The sequence below is a fragment of the Paroedura picta genome, chromosome 4 (genome assembly GCF_049243985.1).
Source record: "Paroedura picta isolate Pp20150507F chromosome 4, Ppicta_v3.0, whole genome shotgun sequence".
Classification (NCBI taxonomy): Eukaryota; Metazoa; Chordata; class Lepidosauria; order Squamata; family Gekkonidae; genus Paroedura; species Paroedura picta.
The window spans coordinates 124,093,399-124,111,246 of NC_135372.1; the positions used below are offsets into that span (position 1 = coordinate 124,093,399).

At 44.2% G+C, this 17,848-nt stretch overlaps 2 protein-coding genes and 1 long non-coding RNA gene across 15 annotated transcripts in view; 1 reads left to right on the forward strand and 2 right to left on the reverse strand.

Annotated features, from left to right (window-relative positions):
• LOC143836335 (oxidative stress-responsive serine-rich protein 1-like) overlaps positions 1-6,504 on the reverse strand; it is a 24,471-nt gene extending 17,967 nt beyond the window's left edge. For 4 of the 10 annotated variants that reach the window (XM_077335523.1, XM_077335520.1, XM_077335522.1 and 1 more), the window contains exon 1: positions 4,722-4,823. The gene's annotated coding sequence lies outside the window, so the exon portion shown is untranslated. The other 6 variants (XM_077335519.1, XM_077335512.1, XM_077335513.1 and 3 more) reach the window with 6 other exon arrangements.
• On the forward strand, positions 1,017-13,106 carry LOC143836333 (oxidative stress-responsive serine-rich protein 1-like). 4 transcript variants are annotated; one of them, XM_077335509.1, is made up of 5 exons: positions 1,017-1,285; positions 6,532-6,630; positions 10,971-11,081; positions 12,328-12,689; positions 12,795-13,106. In XM_077335509.1, exons 1-5 carry the CDS (start codon positions 1,026-1,028, stop codon positions 12,992-12,994), a joined length of 1,032 nt encoding a protein of 343 aa, XP_077191624.1. In that variant the 5' UTR covers positions 1,017-1,025; the 3' UTR covers positions 12,995-13,106. The 4 variants fall into 4 exon arrangements, with proteins under 4 accessions (XP_077191624.1, XP_077191623.1, XP_077191626.1 ...); XM_077335508.1 differs by having other exon boundaries at positions 12,328-13,106; XM_077335511.1 differs by having other exon boundaries at positions 1,242-1,473; positions 12,328-13,106.
• On the reverse strand, positions 11,300-16,628 carry LOC143836339 (uncharacterized). The gene is made up of 3 exons (XR_013230576.1): positions 16,534-16,628; positions 14,822-14,982; positions 11,300-11,898 (listed from the first exon to the last, which is right to left on the reverse strand). It is a non-coding gene; the product is annotated as an uncharacterized LOC143836339 (long non-coding RNA).
• Between the last annotated feature and the right edge of the window lie 1,220 nt (positions 16,629-17,848).

A 17,848-nucleotide genomic window follows, 5' to 3' on the forward strand; every position in this document is an offset into this window, starting at 1 on the left:
TAGACTTACTGCAGTTCTCAGCAAATCAGGAGGCTTTTTTCACTAAGATGTCAGACCAAACTATGACAACTTTCAATGAGACACAGGAGTGCATCTGACTGAGGAGAAAATGAGAAGCACTAACAAACTCTCCCCGTGCATTAACGTACAGATTCTGAAAGATAGCTGGCAAATTCCAACTAAGGCATTTCAGAGCCATGAAAATCACAAGGGGATGAGGGAGACAAGTCCAGCTTTGTATGCAAGTGCCAGAGGCTAAGCATTCTGTTTCAGTAGCAAAGAGAAGCATCCTGGCCTATAGAATTGCATCTGAGACCAACAGAGCTTACCCCTCACTTGAACATGCAGCCTAAAACATGACCTACAGTGACAAGGATGTCAAACTAGGAATTGAACAAGGGTTGACTTCAAGCTTTATTCAGGTACAAGCTTTCCGGTGCCTGCACATTTCTTCAGATACCTGGCAGCTTCGGAGACAGTATCCATTAGGGGGACACCTTGAATAAAAAAACTAGGCTGGTCTTAAATTTGCCACTGGACTCCAACGTCGTCCTTCTGCTTCATAGCTGCACCTAGGCTAGGACCTGCCTGCGTGCTCTGGTTTAAAGTCCAACATGCAGTTTATTGTGAACGCCACGCTCCAAAAAGAAACGCTAAATATCTTGAGAACTAGATAGCAGACTCGGGCGTCACGTGGAGGCTCTATTCACACAAGCACGCAGACTAATAAGGCAGGTACCCCACAAGGCGGGGGAGGGGGAAAGCGTTAGCACTCAGCCCCTTCCAAACAAGCTTCTACCTGGAAGCACAAAAATGAACGGGCGGCTGCGAGAATCGCGAAGAAAGCTTCCCCGCTGAAGCGAGCCTCGACGGAAGAGCCCCCTTAGGGCAAGTGCTTTCCCCCCCGCCTGAGGGGGAAGATGCCACCTCCTCCACCCGCAACGCGCCACTCACCCACACTCTCCACAGTCGCTGCCGGAAGTGAACGCAAAAGAAACAACAGGAAGTGGCGACACCGGCCACGCATGCGCACACCACCAGGGGAGGCTTTCTCACGCGCCTGCATCCCGATCTCTCAGAGAGAGCGGGAGGGAGAGAAAAAAAGTCGACGGGTCCCGCGCCTAGGAGAAGCGCATGCGCACTTCGCACAACCTCCCGTCATTCATTGGGTCTGGGCTCAAGTTCTGGCAATCCTCCCTTGGGAGGGTCGCTTGGACATCCGGGTCACTCGGCTGTCGCCGCCCAGGCGTGAGAACGGCGCGTTTCGAGGTTTTCGCGGGCTTGCGTAAGTGTGATCCTCTTCGGCACCTGTCGCTGGCTCTTACTCGTTCGTCTCAGACCGGAGGACGCTCCGGCGGCGCCTGTTTTCCCCAAGACGCCGCGTCCAGAGGAGCCTTCCCGGGCTGCTGAGTCTCTGGCAAGCGCGGTTAGGCCACTGCTTTCAGGACTCCTGAACAGGAGGAGACTCAACGGGTAGAGATTTTTGATTTGATTTCTATACCGCCCTTCCATATGGCTCAGGGAGGACTTGGCGGGTCTGGATTTGGGTTGGCCGATGGTGACTGAAGTCAGGCCCGAGTTAAGCATGACGCTGTCGAGGACGAAATCTCGCAAGTGCCTCATGCCCCCTTTAAGAGCCAGCGTGGGGTCCGGGTTAAGAGCCAACTTGGCGAGACGGATGTGATTCCCCTCTTCTCCCCCCTATGCAGCCAGCTTGGTGACCTTGGGCTAGTCGCAGGTCTCCTAATGCTCGCAGAACAGTTCTTTCAGGGCACTCTCAGCCTCATCTACTTCACAGGGTGTCTGTTGTGGGGAGAGGAAGGGAAGGCGATTGTAAGCCGCTTTGAGACTCCTTCGGGGAGTGAAAAGCAGGGTGTATTGGTTGGTGTAGTGGTTAGGAGCGCGGACTTCTGGTCTGGCGAGCTGGGTTTGATTTCCCGCTCCCCCACATGTATCCAGCTGTGTGACCTTGTGCTCCTCACAACCCTGATAAAGCTGTTCTGACCGAGCAGTAATGTCAGGGCTCTCTAAGCCTCATCTCCCTCACAGGGTGTCTGTTGTGGGGAGAGGAAAGGGAAGGCAATTGTAAGCTGCTTTGAGACTCCCTCGGGTAGAGAAAAGTGGCATGTAAGAACCAACTCTTCTTCTTATATTGTTATAGCACTTATATACTGCCTTCCCATGTTTCAACCAGCTGTTCTTTATCTTCCGATAAAGCATGGTGTGCAGCATGGTGTGCAGCATTGGACAGAAAGAGGTGTTGAATTAGTAGAAAATACCTATGCAGATTGCATGTATACTTTAACGGTTTCCTTGGTGCTGTGTTAAAGTAAAATATCCTACAAGTTAAAAGCTAAAAACAAAACTTGCTAGTTCAGGTAAATGTTTACGTTCTGCCTGCTCCCTGGTTTCTGCTTATAGAAGTGGAAGGGGGTGTTTGGGGAATATGATCCCCTTGTATAGTGTGGGGTATTACATTGCAGCATCCCGGCACTCTGTTATGCTATGCTTCCTTTTACAGACAGGGTTAAACTAGTCTACTTCACGTAATAGCTGAGTACTGGGCTTAAACCAGGCACTGGGCATGTGGTGCATCACAAGGCTGTGTTTTTATTTTCTCAGTGGTGACTCATTTATATCAGGTGTGAGTCTGGAAGATATGATTGGGGCCTTTTCCAGCTGACTCCCAGTCTAGAATTTCCTGTCTCAGAAGGCTTGTCAGACCACTTGAAGCTTGATTAAGATGTACTGCAAATGTATTTCCAAGGTTTTAATCTGAATTGCTGGTCTTATTTGTCTACTTGTTTATTATTTAGGTTGTCTACTCTTTTTCAACTAGTTTTCATTTTTCTGGCCGCTTTAGTTGTATTTTGACTGCTGCTAGCTGCTTGCAGATTACAGCTTTTAGATCTATTTTTGTTTTTATCCATAAGCTGTCTTGAGTACTAATATAAAAAGATGGATATAAAGTTACCCAATGAGTGAAGGTAGATTCAGGTAGGTAGATGTGTTGGTTTGAAGCATTTTGGAGAATGTTGGACTAGATGACCCTGGAGGCCCTTTCCAACTCTGTGATTCTGTGAACAAAGTTTTGAATCCCGAGGCACCTTTAAGACTGACAACATTTTATTCAAGGTATAAACTTACATGTGCATGGACACTTCATATACAATAGGTGAAGTGTTATTAAACATTGCAGCCTCATTACAGAAGAAAATAAAATATATTTAAAATTCAATATAAACATATATAACCACAACCAAGGAGAGGGCCAAACAACAGGCATTGTGGATTTGCTTAATACAGCGTCTTCATCTGTTGACAAAAGATGACCAATCTACCTGGGGAGATTCACAAAGTTTTTGGTGCCATGACCAAGAAGGCCCTTTCTCAGGTTGCTGCCCATCCAGTCTTAGGTGGATAACAGAAACAATTTACAACCACACAGAAATTTTGCAAGGACAGTACAAGGCTTATTCAGTTGGATAATGGATATGCCACCTTCCCAGAGACTAATTCAAGATGTGTGTTATTTTGAACTGATTTAGGAGAGGTGGCATTCATAAAAGGAAGCGTAAACGATCTTCAAATTCACAAATCTGGCATGGGGAGAAATGTTACTAAATTTCTCCACCCACTGGCTTCAGCAGAAGATATATTTGCTCCCATAAGCACACACTCTGATATCACAAAAAGAAGTTGAATATAGTAAGCATAACCTTTATACCAGTTGCCTGTTCTAAAAAAGCTACTGAAGTGCTTTGAGGAATTCCCATGATAGCCTAAGAATTCTGTTTTGAAACATATCCAGATTGGAACTTCTCACTTGTGAGGATTCTTATACATGCTTACAGATATATTGTGTTTTTGAATGCTTTGACCATATTTAATAAAGTTTGAAAAAAATCACTTATATTGACCCTGTAATCTTTACAACAGCCCTGTAAGGTAAGCCAGTGGAATAGGAGGCTTGGGCTGTGAAAGCCAAGCTCAGAGTAATTTTCAAGCCTCCCCCCACCCAAAAAACAAAACAAAAACAAAACCATAAATGAGAGCAGATGAGTAGCCTGTGTTCCCAATGGTTTCTCTGTTGTATATTTGAAAGTTCATACTGCAGTTTGGATTCTGAACTATTGTTGGGGCATAGTCCAAATCACAGCAATGAAAGAAGGAATTCTGAAGTCTTTCAAGAAGAAAAAGAAGAAGAGTTGGTTCTTATATGCTGCTTTTCTATACCCGAAAGAGGCTCAAACTGGCCTTCCCTTTCCTCTCCCCACAACAGACACCCTGTGAGGTGGGTGAGGCTGAGAGAGCCCTGATATCACTGCTCAGTCAGAGCCGTTTTATCAGTGCCGTGGCGAGCCCAAGGTCACCCAGCTGGTTACATGTGGGGGAGCGCAGAATCGAACCCGGCTCGCCAGATTAGAAGTCCACACTCCTAACCACTACACCAAACTGGCTCTCAAAAAATTCCTTTTCTGCAACCCGCACTGCAAATAAACCCAACACTAAGGCAAGAGATAGTTGCAGACTGTTGCACCATATGCTGTCATAGCACATTTCTGCCATTCCTAATTCTTGAGTTATGTTATAAACAGGTCCTCTGTAAACAGATCCTCTAACTTTCCTTTCATAATGGAAATATAAAGTACCTTGCCTCTAAGTTTTGGCATTGTGGATTAAATATTAATTTTCTGTATAGATAGGCTATTCTCCTATACCTGTTTTCCTCCATTTGCTTGATAGATGAGCAGTATGGGAAGCTGTTGTAGGTGCTGCTTCCTTTTGGGTTTTCCTGTTGCGTGCTTCAACATGTGGCGTGTACATCAAGCGCATTGTGACACATCCATCCTTCAAGATGTGTCATAATGACATCCATCGAGCAAGCCAAGTAAGAAACCTACTGGATTAAATCATTTCAGAGCCAGCAAACATCAGCTGAGAGGAGCAGGGAGGGAGTTGCGTCCAAGTGAGTACTCTTCTAGAAGCTTTTATATTTCCCCTTTTCCTTGTCAACTTGAACCCCTACAAACTCTTAAAGCCTCCCCTTTTCTTTAGGAAGGTCAAGCTATTTTTTACTCTTAAAATTTTAATGGCTATTTTCAATAGTAATTGTTGTGTACTTAGAGCAGTAGAGGGATGCTTCTGGTGGCTATAATTTGGGACAAAGCAATTTTAGGCCACTTTATGTATTATAGCTTGTTTTCCTTGGTGATCTGATGCGTTCTTGCTGTGAAGTAAGTCTGCTTGCATTCACAGAGACCATGGATGCTTTCTTAAGAATAAGGCCTACTGAATTTGGTGTAGTTTATGGCAGAATGATCATCCTTCTAGGCCTTGTTTGGTATGCTGGTTTTCTGTGTACGAAGGTGGAGCTATTTATTTAGTACATTTTTAATAGAGGAGCATTCAATCATGATGGGTCCCCCTACTCAGTCAGAAGTGGGAACAATGCTGGCAAGCTACTCTTCAACTTGAAGTATGTTATATTGAACTTTGTGGGACTTGATTCAGAGCAAACACAGGATTGGATTGTTGGGGGAGCTGGAACCTTAGACATTTCGCTTTACAGAAAAAGAAGAGTGAGTTCCTATATGCTGTTTTTCTCTACCAGAAAGCATCTCAAAGTGGCTTAGAACCCTATTCCCTTTCCTCTCCCCACAACAGGTAGGTAAGATGGAGAAAGCCCTGATATTACTGCTAGGTCAGAATAGCTCTATCGGTGCTGTGACTAGTCCAAGGTCACCCAGCTGGCTGCATGTGGGGGACTAGGGAATCAAATATGGCTTGCCAGATTGGTGTCCTCGCTCCTAACCACTACACCAAGATACCTGGGTTATCAAATTTGCATAAATGTCCCTCTGGCTATGTATTTTACGGCTTTAATTTGGACGTTAGGAAGTGGTTTAACCCTTTCATGTGAGCAATAAATTGTCAGAGCCCCTCAAATTGCAGCAAAAGGTTGCTTAATGCAAAAATGTTTCATGCTGCAGAACTTCTCTGATGTCTCTTTCTGAATTATAGCCTTCTTCAAGGAACTTAGAAATGTATTGCTTTTTATCATTTATTCCTACTTTTTCACATACATGCATGCACACTAAATCAGGGAAACTTGATAAGTCTATGCTGATAGTATGAGGTTATTGTACTTTATGGCTAGCGTGTGTGCAATTAACAAATTACATTCAGATTTGCTTTTCCTGAATACATTTTAGTAATAATGAAACAACCTTATGACGTTTGTCCTAGATGTACCTTTCTCTCGGATGCAGCAAAAGATGCTTTTAACACCGTTAGCTGTTGTTTCGAGACATGTAATCCTTTATATGGCTTCCTTGTCTCCAAAATAGGTGGAACTACTTATTATTTTAATTGAAGTTCCACACAGAATTGCTGTTTACTCCTTAATGTTTGGTTACATATCCAGACAGTCTTTCTGTTTTGGTCACTTTCATTAGTGAAATATAGAAGGGAGTCATACCTATTCAGTTGCTTCCATATTATTCTCATGTGGTTACTTTCTCTCTTCAGCCTGCAGAGCAAAAGAGCAGTGGATTGTTCTCTGGCGATGTTGGAGATTGAGGAGAACCTGCAAGCAGCTTTCAAAAAGCTAAGAGTTGATGCAGAAGGGTAAGCAACAATGCAATGAAATTTTTAAAAAATATAACTCATGTCTATTATATTTTACTATACAGTATAGAACCAAGAACAGATCTGATTTTGCATGTAATTCAGTTCATTTTAAAGTTTTTAGCTGTCTTGGCCAAGAAGAGAATATGTGGATGTATGATGAATAATTGTTAAAAGTTGAGAAACTCTTGACTACTATAGCTTCTTTCTGTCTTTATTTTCTGCTATAAGGCTCCTGCTTTTTAATTTCTAAAGCATTTCTGGAGTGTTCAGTGTGTTTCACACGCACTAGGCATTTTCTACCCTCTTGTAAAGTAGGCCATATTACAGAGATAGTGGTGAGGTTGGAATAATAGTGGTGCAATTTGAACTGAAGACTTCCTGGTATATTGTTAGGTACTAAGCTACAGAAGCTTTTGGGGGACTTTTAACATCCTTGCAAACAATATTAACGTAACACAAATTCTTCTAATGCTTAGGAGTTAGAAGAGATGTGCATTTTTAAGGCTAGAAACCGTGGTTTATACTAACCTGGATTGGTGTGAGTAATTTTAGCCTTCCTCATAGAACTTCTGCATTGTGGAGGTGGGCATAAACTTGTGAACTATATTAAGTGTGGAAAATGAAAGCGGACAAACAGCTCTAAACCATTTTGAGTGTATAAATAATTAACTATGGCTTGACATGGTGGATTAATTGAAGGCCGAGGAAATAACTGCAGATATATGAGTTCTTTTATCTAGAAATATATGTGTATGTCTAAGAGGCTAATGAAGTCCAAATTCTCAGCCATGGTATTTCATATACCTCCAAGTTAGTTGCTTTTATTCTTCACATGTGAGTGAAGAGTATATTGGTGTCTGTCAGAAACTGCTCTCTGGTACTAAACTGCCTAGTGTGTGCCAGTTACATGCCATCAAGTTGCTTTGGACTTACTGCAATGCTAGGATTTAATGACCTCCACAATGTTCTATCATTAACAGCCTTACTCGGGTCTTTCAAACAGCTAGATAGCATCCTTATTTCAGCTTGTATAGTTAATTTCAGTTCATACTGTTTATCCATTAACCATAACTTTCCCAGTTATGTTGGAATGGAGAACTTCTGCTTTGTTGGTTCAGATTGGCCATGAGTCATTATTGAACACAGTCAGGTTTGGTCTTGATTCTGGTCCTGTTTCAGTACAGCAGCCTGACTGGATTAAGCCAGTGGTTTCTTCTGTATCCTGTCTGTCAGTGGTCAGTTCAGGTACTCAAGAGCAGGGGTAGTCAAACTGCGGCCCTCCAGGTGTCCATGGACTACAATTCCCACGAGCCCCTGCCAGCATTTGCATTTGCTGGCAGGGGCTCATGGGAATTGTAGTCCGTGGACGTCTGGAGGGCCGCAGTTTGACTACCCCTGCTCAAGAGTTTGCAGTAGCCCATGACAGTGATAGTGGTAATTTTCAGCCACTTGCATCCATCCTTTTATAATAAGAACAACAATAGTTGTCTTTTATACCCTGCTTTTCACTGTCTGAAGGAGTCTTAAAGCAGCTAACAATTGCCTCCCCTTCCTCTCCTCACAGTGGATGCCCTGTGAGGTAGGTGGGACTGAGAGAGCTGTGAGAGAAACTGCTTTGTGAGAACAGCTTCTAACAGGACTGTGATTAGCCCAAGGTCATCTAGCTGGCTGCATGTGGACAAGCGGGAAATCAAACTCTGCTTACCATTTTAGAAGCCGCCGCTCTTTAACTACCTGTTTTGGTATTAATTATAGCCATTCTTTAATCTCTAAAGAACTGATTATTTTCTAAGGGTAAGCAGGTTTTAAGGGAGGTGACGGGGGTGGGAGCCAGTTTTTGGCCCAGGCATTGGTAATTACTAGTAAAACAGCTTGCATCTATGTGATATTTGCCAACAAAAAACAAAAGTAGGAAGCATTATTGACTTGTTGAAGAGTTTTCCCCTTGCTGTTCTATGGTGATGTTCAAGGAAACCTTTCCAAATTAACGTTGGCCAGGAAACTACCATTCCATATTCTAATGGAAGTGTTAGGCTATATGACAGTGGTTTTCAACCTGGGGGTTGGGACCCTTTTGGGGTCGAATGACCCTTTCACAGGGGCTGCGGCAGGGCAAGCAGCTTGGCCGGGGGGGGGGGCGTCATCTACACAACAGCCTTGCGGGGTAGATTGAGATAGAGCGTTCATCTGCCTGGAGCAGTGGAAAAGAGCGAGATCAGCATAGTGGGACAAGGGGCAGAACTGAACTGAGAAACCCCGGGGGGGAAAACAATTTATATACAATCATGAACAATGGATCTTCACGCCATTCGTCAGTTTCGGCGTAATTTCTGTGAAAGAACACTTGAATAATTTTATGATTGGGGGTCACCGCAACATGAGGAACTCTATTAAAGGGTCGCAGCATTAGGAAAGCTGAGAACCACTGCTATACTCAGTACTAAGCAGGCATACTGAATTTCATCAGTGCCCTCCATTAACTGAGAATATACACTAGAACAAACTCCAGTTGCACTGGCAGGGCAGAGTCTGGACAAGCTACACCACAAAGAAGCATGTCCCCCACATTCTCACTGAGGATCCCTCTGGTGTGCTTCTATCGGAGGCACAAGGTTTCTGCTATCACAGCTTGTAAGCCTCACAAACGCACAGCAGCATAAAAAAAAATTCCAACTGCTTGACAGCAACTCTAGGCCGTGTCATAAATTCCTGGCCAGTCTCATTCTTGTGGTTCTGATGATGACTCAGTCCTCCTACTCCATAATGCTCTGTCACGCTTCATATGTGGTTCCTGTAGCTGTTATCTTTAATGTTTTATTTCTTACAGCCATCTTGGTGCTATGAAAAAGACAGTAATACTAGGAAAAGTTGAAAGCAGTAGGAAAAGACCAAATATGAGATGAATTGAGTCAATCAAAGAAGCCACAGCCTTTAGTTTGCAAGACCTGAGAATGGCTGTTAACAATAGGACATTTTGGAAGTCATTAATTCATAGGTGGGCCGCAAGTCAGAAGCAACTTGACAGCACAGTACATGCAGTGCTATTAAGAAAACAGGCAAGAAAAAGGAATGATTTGTTACAAGTTCAGAAAACAAAGAACTCAAAAGGATGAATGTAAAGCTGGGATAAGATAAATTCCCTGACAGTTTTCTCTTTAGGAAAAGTGTAAGATTGCAGTTCTTGAGACACAAACAGAGATGTAAACCTGTCCCTTAAACTTACAATAAAGTCACAATATCAATATTTTTATAAAATATGTCTTTCCAATGAATGTTAATGAATAAAGCTATACAAATTAAGAAACTTGTCTTGTTTCTTGTCTTTTCTTATGAAGGTTCCAACCCAAACGGGTTTTTTCAAAATTTTCCTCAGTCGTTGTCCTCTCACTATTTGGTCAGTATAAGTTATTCCAAAAAGGCATGCATAACACCTTAGTTGGCAAAAAAGGTTTCTTAACATATAATCTGGCCTTTGGCTCCATATCGTATGGGGATGCAAAATTTTGAAATAGAAGAATTAAGCTTATATTTATAATAATTTGACGTATATACCTGTGGTATGTTTTTGTAGTAACTATGAGAATTTTGTATACTTGTCTAAATTATTCAAATTCACTACATTCTGTAATTCAGGATTCTGGGATATAATGGAATTTGAAGGGATCTTTTAGAGCAACGCAAAAGGAATTGTGCCTGATGTTTCTGTGTACCTCTGGGTTAGTGTGTTTTTGAAAATGATGCTAATGTGGGGGTTTTAAACTGCCTTCACTGGTCTATATGTTCTACTAAGTTAGTGTGAAAGATCTTTAAGTTAATGTTTTGTTTAGTAATTGAAATATACATAGGCCTCTCAAAGAATCCATCTAGCGACCTGGGTTTGGTTCCCTGCTCCTCCACATGCAGCCAGCTGGGTGACCTTGGGCTGGCCACAGCACTGATAAAGCTGTTCTGACTGAGCAGTAATATCAGGGCTCTCTCAGCCTCACCTCCCTCACAGGGTGTCTGTTGTGGGGAGACGAAAGGGAAGGCAATTGTAAGCCGCTTTGAGACTCCTTTGGGTAGAGAAAAGTGGCATATAAGAACTTCTTCCTTCTCCTCCTACTACCAATCATAGCTGTTAAAGTACTGTTATAGCAGTTAGTTGACTCGCTTTAGGAAAGCTAAGCTTGCAAAGGGAGTTTTGCTTTGTGGGACACTGAATAAGCCAAGATACGATACAAATATTTTAACAAATCAAATATGCTTTTGAAAGCTGGGGCCTTACAACTCTACTGCAGGTATTTATGGTGGGTTTTTCCTCCAGATGACTATATTTCTCTCTCCCACTCTTATTTTAGATCCACTGCTACTCTGCCTGCAAATGAGTCAACATCTCTGAGACCACTTGTAAGAACTATAGATGAAACCAAACCGAAAAACGTGGGTGCATCTAAAGAGAGCTGGCACTGGTAAGATAGGAGCCTGAGCTAGGCTAATGGAACCATGTCAAATGTGGAACGTTCTGCCAAAGGCTCTGGTTCTCAACAGCTGCTCAAATAGCGACTGGTACCATTGCAGCTGCTGCTCGATCGTGTGCCTGAGAAGCAGGACAAGGCTAACTCTCACTGTTTTGCATCCCAAGTGATCTGTAGTCTTCTGCTGTCCGTAAAATAAAGAGTTGGCCCTGATGCTTCTGTTGGCAGAAAGGTGGTGCTTGAGGGAGTGGAGGTAGATCTTGCTTGCACCATAGCATGGCACAGCTTGTTCGGCAACATTTTAATGCTTCCAAGTAGGAGGAAGCAACAGGCCTATGCTGTGCTGTGATGGAGGCCTGTGTGAAGGTGGTGGAGGATCAGCGTCCTACTTATGCTAATGCATATGTCCAGCATTTAGGATTGGGTGGGGCACATAGGGAAATTTAGGCTGCTGTAAGAAAATGTCATTTCTTGCACAGGTTGTCAAACTATCGCACCACGGAGGGACCAGGAGGAGAATTAAGAGTCATGCCACGGTCACCCCCAATCTATCATTGCAAAGTTCAGTTCCTTCTAATGTCTGTAGAAGACTTCCACTGTACCATAATCTTTCAGTGTTCAGGTTGCATAAACATAAGCAGGTGTTCTGGTGGAAGGCTTATCTCACCTTCCAGTTCCTCTGCCATGCCCACAAATTGAATGTCTGTTCACATAATGGACTTTATTGCAATTTCTTGCTTCAAGGGGGGGATTTCATGGTATTTCTGTTGCCTTTGAGACTGGCTGGCTTGATTTCGAATGAAACTCTTGTCTGTAGGGAGAAAAAGGGAAAAAATCCATTTTAGATCAGCTCTGAAAAGTACCCATGCTACAATATGTTTTTTACTTTAAAGATCCTTGTGTTGGATTTGTTTGGTCTTCTTGCTTTTTAAATAAAGGGAGGGGGGAGACAGGTCCTCAGTATACTAGTTCAAAGAGTCCTAGAAAGCCAAAAATGTACTGCATGTATTAGTTCCAAAATATACACCACAATGCAGGGATTATATATTAGTTCCATTTAAGTATCATGATAAGACTATAGATAACTAACACGTTTCAGATCTTTCCACTTCAGCATTCTATTCAGTGTATGTGGAAGGAATAATATTTTCTGAACTCTTAGAAGAGTTGCAGAGTCACAGTACAGAGTGGATTAACAGCCAGCTGTGCAGATTGACCAGTGTTGTTTCATCTTTTTTAGTTGTTTGAGGAAGCCCTTGAAAGGAACTGCAAGAACACGACGGCGGCGGTCAAAATCTCCAATACTCCATCCTCCAAAGTTCATTCATTGCAGTCCCCAAACACCTTCCTGCAGCCAGCCAACATCCAAGAATTCCACCAACCCCTCTGAAATTAGCTCTGGCACAGATATGCCTGCTCCAAAGGTTGAACAATCCAGCCATCTTCTCCATGATGTTGATCCCAGGCAGAACAGTGCTGAGCTGTCTTGTGCATCCACTGTAGAAACGCTGAAGAACAAACCTGAAGGTGGCGCCATTTCTCTTCCCACAGCCCTTCTAAAAGCCACAGATCTTGCTGATTTCCGTTCTCTCTCTGAGCAAGGTAAAGGCAATCTCTGTGCATGCGCCGACAAGACCTGCCAGTGTAACCGATGGCAGGACATGAAAGTCTACTCGTTTTCTGACCTACAAAACTCTCTTCCCTCAGCACCTGAAAGAACAATGCACGTACAGGACAACTGCCAGGTTCTACCTTCAAGAACTCCCTCCAGCTGTCTTAGGTCTTGTTCCGAGCAAGCCAGGGCTAATGTGGATGATGTGACTATCGAAGACCTTTCAGGGTACATGGAGAATTTCCTGTATATCCCTAAGAAAATGTCCCACATGGCAGAAATGATGTACACCTGACAACTGTGGGCTTTAATGCAGAAAGGGCTTTGGTATCTGCCCTTGGTCATGTTCCATCTGGGAAGCCTTTGTGTTCTGTGCTCGTAATAAAGACACCTCCGCATCGCATTCAGCCTTTGGGTTTTCCACACTAATTAATATAATGGCCAGCAATCCAGTCCAGATGACTGCGAAAAGCAAGAAGCAAGATCAGGACATGCATATAGAGTGCACGCTTAATGAATGAATAGCTTGGATAAACAAATAAATTGTTCAGAATATGCATTTATGGAACTGACCCGGCAGTCCAGGGAGAGAAACCAAAGCCCTCTCTATAAGGTGCAGGACATATCTTGCTTTTGTTAACTTTCTGTGGATTGTTCACAGCTTCTGTACAAGTCTCTATTGGCTATTAAATTATGGAAATGCATTATAGCTGAGAAAGTCCAATTTCTTCTGAGCTGATCTTGCTTCCTGTTTGGGTCTTCACTAGTGTTCATCAAATAAGGTGTCACCTTGTTTTGAGTATAATCTTCCATCCCTTAGAGGCAAAAACCTCCATCCCTCCCTTCTTGGCATTGTTTTATCATCATCATCCTCCCACATTAAATCATGACCATGCTACCCAACAATGTGCTTGGGCCTCTGGAAGTCCCTCCCCTCTCTGGCCACTGAGGGCCAATCAGAGGGCTACCACACACTACTCCAGGCCTCTGCCCCTCAGTAGGAGAGCCGCCACTCAACCACACATTCTAGCCACAAGGCTACTGGCTACAAGGGCCCTCAATGCATACCTTGGACCTCTGGGGAAGTCTGCCCACACTCTTCACAGTTGCCTCGCTGCTGAGGTGGAGGTGGGAGAGGGCCGCCACATCCTCCACAGTGACTCTGGCACTCTCCTTATCCTTGGAGCTGCAGGCGGAGGGTAGGGAACTCTCCCCTGTGCTGAGAGCTGGGAGGGGGGGGTATCCCCTGCCCGTTTTTAAAATGGGCTTCTGTGCTAGCATGCATCATAAAATGGGACTGAACCAGATTTTGTAGGGCAATGAATCCTGTGGACAGAGTTAATCACAAACAGGAAATTGAATTTTTTGGGTTTGCTAAGGAGAGAGACCTATACCAGAAGCTGAAGTAATTCATGTGGCCATTAGGTGTCAGTCATGCTCCAAGGAGAAATGCTCCTTTAGCACTACATAAAGGAAGCTGGGTTGTGTGACTCTTCTTCATACAATTTCCATTCAGAATTCTTTCCAGTAATTTTGGAAGTAAGGAAGTGAGCTCTTTGCTACTTACTAAAATATTTATATTCTAATTTTCCTGTTTTCCAAAACTGTTGATAAGTTCTTAATTAAAAGCAGTGAGATAATCCCCTTCCACCTAAGACACACTTGTACTTTCAAAGGCCAGTAGCACTCAGCTCAGCAAAAAACCTGTTTCAAAGAGTGGGAGCATCAACTGAGAAGACACAGGCTCTGGTAGACGTGTGTGTAGTGAATTTAGAGGGGGTACAGTCAGGCAGTAGCTTGAAGACTGTATTTGGCACACTTTGATTAGTCCTTTAATGCCTTTTATGGCCTGGGACCCACATATTTAAGGGTGGTGACTAACACCTCAATTTGAAAGCAAGCTGTGGCAGGCAGTTCAGCTGTTTTAAGATAGGCAATTCTTGTCCCTGCTGGTTATCACCTGACAGCAGCTGGGCTGTGGCATACTGAGCTACCTTAAGCTTGTCTTCCATTGTAGCCCAAGTTAGAGCACATATTACAAAAAAGCATGGATCAGTTTGGCCAGAGCAGAGACTAAGAAGAGGAAAGTGCACAGTTTCTCTGCTAGAAGGATGGTACAAACCTTTTCTTGCAGCATGGTGGAGGCTCTTTGGATCAGTGAGAAGACCTGGCTTCCTCCTGACAATCTAGGGCAGGGGTAGCCAAACTGTGGCTCTCCAGATGTTCATGGACTACAATTCCCATGAGCCCCTGCCAGCAAGGTATGCCTTTTCAATAGCGAGTCTGTGAGAGGAAAAGTGATATGACTTGAGGTTAATCATGAAAGGGATTGTGATGATGGATTAAGAGTTCTAAACCAGTAATTGCCTAATGTTTGGAACACTTATTATTTTGTGTATCTGCAAGTGTGTTACAGCTTTGCACTCCAAAAAGACTGACAAAGTTGTTTCCCCCCCCCCCCCATTCACGCATGAATTATTGGGGCCAGTTAACTTGGAAAATTCCTGGCCCTTTAATGACTTGTAAAGGCTGTATAATGTGTCAGAAGTTGCACAGATTAGCTCCCTGTTTGTCTTTGTTCCTGCATAATGTGCACCTGTTCCTTTGAATGCTGTGCTCAGGAAACCACATCTTTTGCCTTCCTGCCTTCTCTTGCTGCATAACAAGGGACAGGTGTGACTGAAGGGAAGGCAAGCTTAAATGAGGAAGCTGGGCTTGTCCCTGTTTTTCTGACACCCGCCCTCACCAACTCCTTAGATGTTTCAGGATCCTGGAGCTGCTCTAGTTCTGTATAGGAAATGGAAGTAGGGGATGAAAGGGCCCCTTAAGAGCCAGTAGATCAGTTCCACAGCAGTTTTTGTAAACTGAGTGATGCTACTGGCACCATGTAGTTCCATTTTAAAGGGTATGATGATGTCAAGCTTAGAAAAACAAGAGTGCAGTGACACCCATGGGTGGCAGGGAATGAGTTTTTGTAAGCTCTCATTTGCTCTCTGTAACTGAAGCAGTGAGCAAAGACTCATGAAAGTTCATAGGCCGTCATAAATTTTGTTAGTGCCCCTGGACTCTTGCTCTTTTCTATTGATGCCAAGCTGTGAGTAGGGGCGGTGTACATCCAAGGCTGCTCCTAACAGGGCAACTGTAGTCACAGCTCTTTAAGCATCACCTTGCTGGAAACAACCAAACAAAATCAGAGTCCAGTGGCCCCTTTAAGACCAACAAAGATTTATTCAAGGTGTGAGCTTTCCATAAGTGAAACCTGCTTTTAACTATCTTCACTACAGTGAGTACAGCCTGAACACAAGCTTGTTAAAAACAAAACCTGTAACTTCCTGAGTGTGCCCTGACTTGGCTAGCACAGACTTAGCTGAATCTCATCAAGTCTTGGAAATAAGCCAGTCCTGGTCACTGTTTGGATGGGAGACTACTAAAGAAGTCCAGGGTTATTACATGGAGGCAGGCAAGGGCAAACCACCTCTGCAAGTCTCTTGTTTTGAACACTTGAGTCCATAGGGTTGTCCCAAGTCAACTGTGACTTGATAGCAAAATTAAAAAAGCAAAAAAAAAAAAAAAAGCTCCTGTTCTGTGCACTCAAGTAGCCACCTTGGGGGAACTGAAGGCTTGCAACCTAACTAGTCTCCAAAGTACTACTAGTGCCTTTTGAGGGTAGGGATGGGAGGTAGGTCTGCCTTGGGAATGCATGCCTGAATGCCATTTGCTGCAACCCTTTAATACTTTAATCTCATGTTGTGGTGACCCCCCCCCCAACAATAAATTATGCAAGTGATTCTATGATTCTAAGTGTTCTTTCACAGAAATTAAACCGAAACTGACCAGTTTAAGATGAAGATCCATTGTTCATGTTTGTATATAAATTGGTTTTTTCCCCAGGGTTTCTTAGTTCAATCTGCCTTTTGTCTCACCATCCGGTCTCGCTGTTTTCCACTGCTCCAGACAAACGCTCTATCTCAATCTACCCCGTGAGGCTGTTGTGTGTATGGCGCCCCCCCCCAAGCTAATTGCCCTGCCACAACCCCTATTAAAGGGTCATTCGACCCCCAAAGGGATCCCGACCCCCAGGTTGAGGACCACTGGTTTAGGGCATAATCTCACTTTTCAGGTCACATACCTGATTCTTCCTTCAACAACACCCCTGTACCTGCACACAAATGCGTATATCTGGAATTAAACTTGGTTGGCCTTAAAGATGCCACTGGATCCCAACATTGCTGGCTTGTTTCAGACCAGCAGAGAGATTCACCCGAACCCTGTGAACACTCAGTGACGGGCCAAAGGTTATCCTATGAACTGTATATAGGGTTTCCAGCTGTGGGTTGGGGAAATACCTGGAGACTGGGGGGGGGTAGAGCTCAAACTGGGTGGGATTTAGGGTGGGGTGGGACCGCTTTGGAGAGTCATGCAATGGAGTCCACTCTCCAAAGCACCCCTTTCCTCCAGGGGAATCTCAATCAGCTGGAGATGAGCTAGAATTCCGGGAGCTCCCCAAATCTCACCTGGAGGCTGGCATCCCTCGCTCGATAGCTCGCTGTCTCCAGTCACTGCCCCTATACAGAATTTAATATATATATATATATATATATATATATATATATATATATATAAAATGGATCTACCATTGCTTTCTCGAATCTTCTCAAAACAGGCTGAGCGTACCATTCAAGGGGTTAAAGGTACTTTCCCAAGGGAAGTACCTGCCCCACCTTCTCAGAAAGCTGGACTTTCAGGATCGACCCCCCCCCCCCCCCCCCCCCAGCACGCCGACTATTCTCTGCAGGGAACGTGCTCTGATTCTCTCCCCGCCCGCCTTTCTGTCGTCACGAGCAGAACTTCTCTTCAGGCGCAGGAAACTTCGGGGCGGAATCCGGCCGCCTTTCAGAACTCGGCGAGAGGCGAAGCTCGCGCGGCCGGACGCTTTCCAGCGTGCTATTTTTAAAACCGTCTCTTGCTTCCTCCGCCTCTCTCTCTCCCTCCCTCTCCTTCTGCCCGGTCTGTTTTTGGTCCCAGTCCAAAAGCGTATTGGGGGGGGGGGGGCTGCCTCAGTCCTCCATAAAAGGGCCCTGGAAAAGGGGCCGGGCTCCGGGAGTTTATTTTAGGAGCAGCGCCGCGGATCCGATGGCCTTGTTAGGGC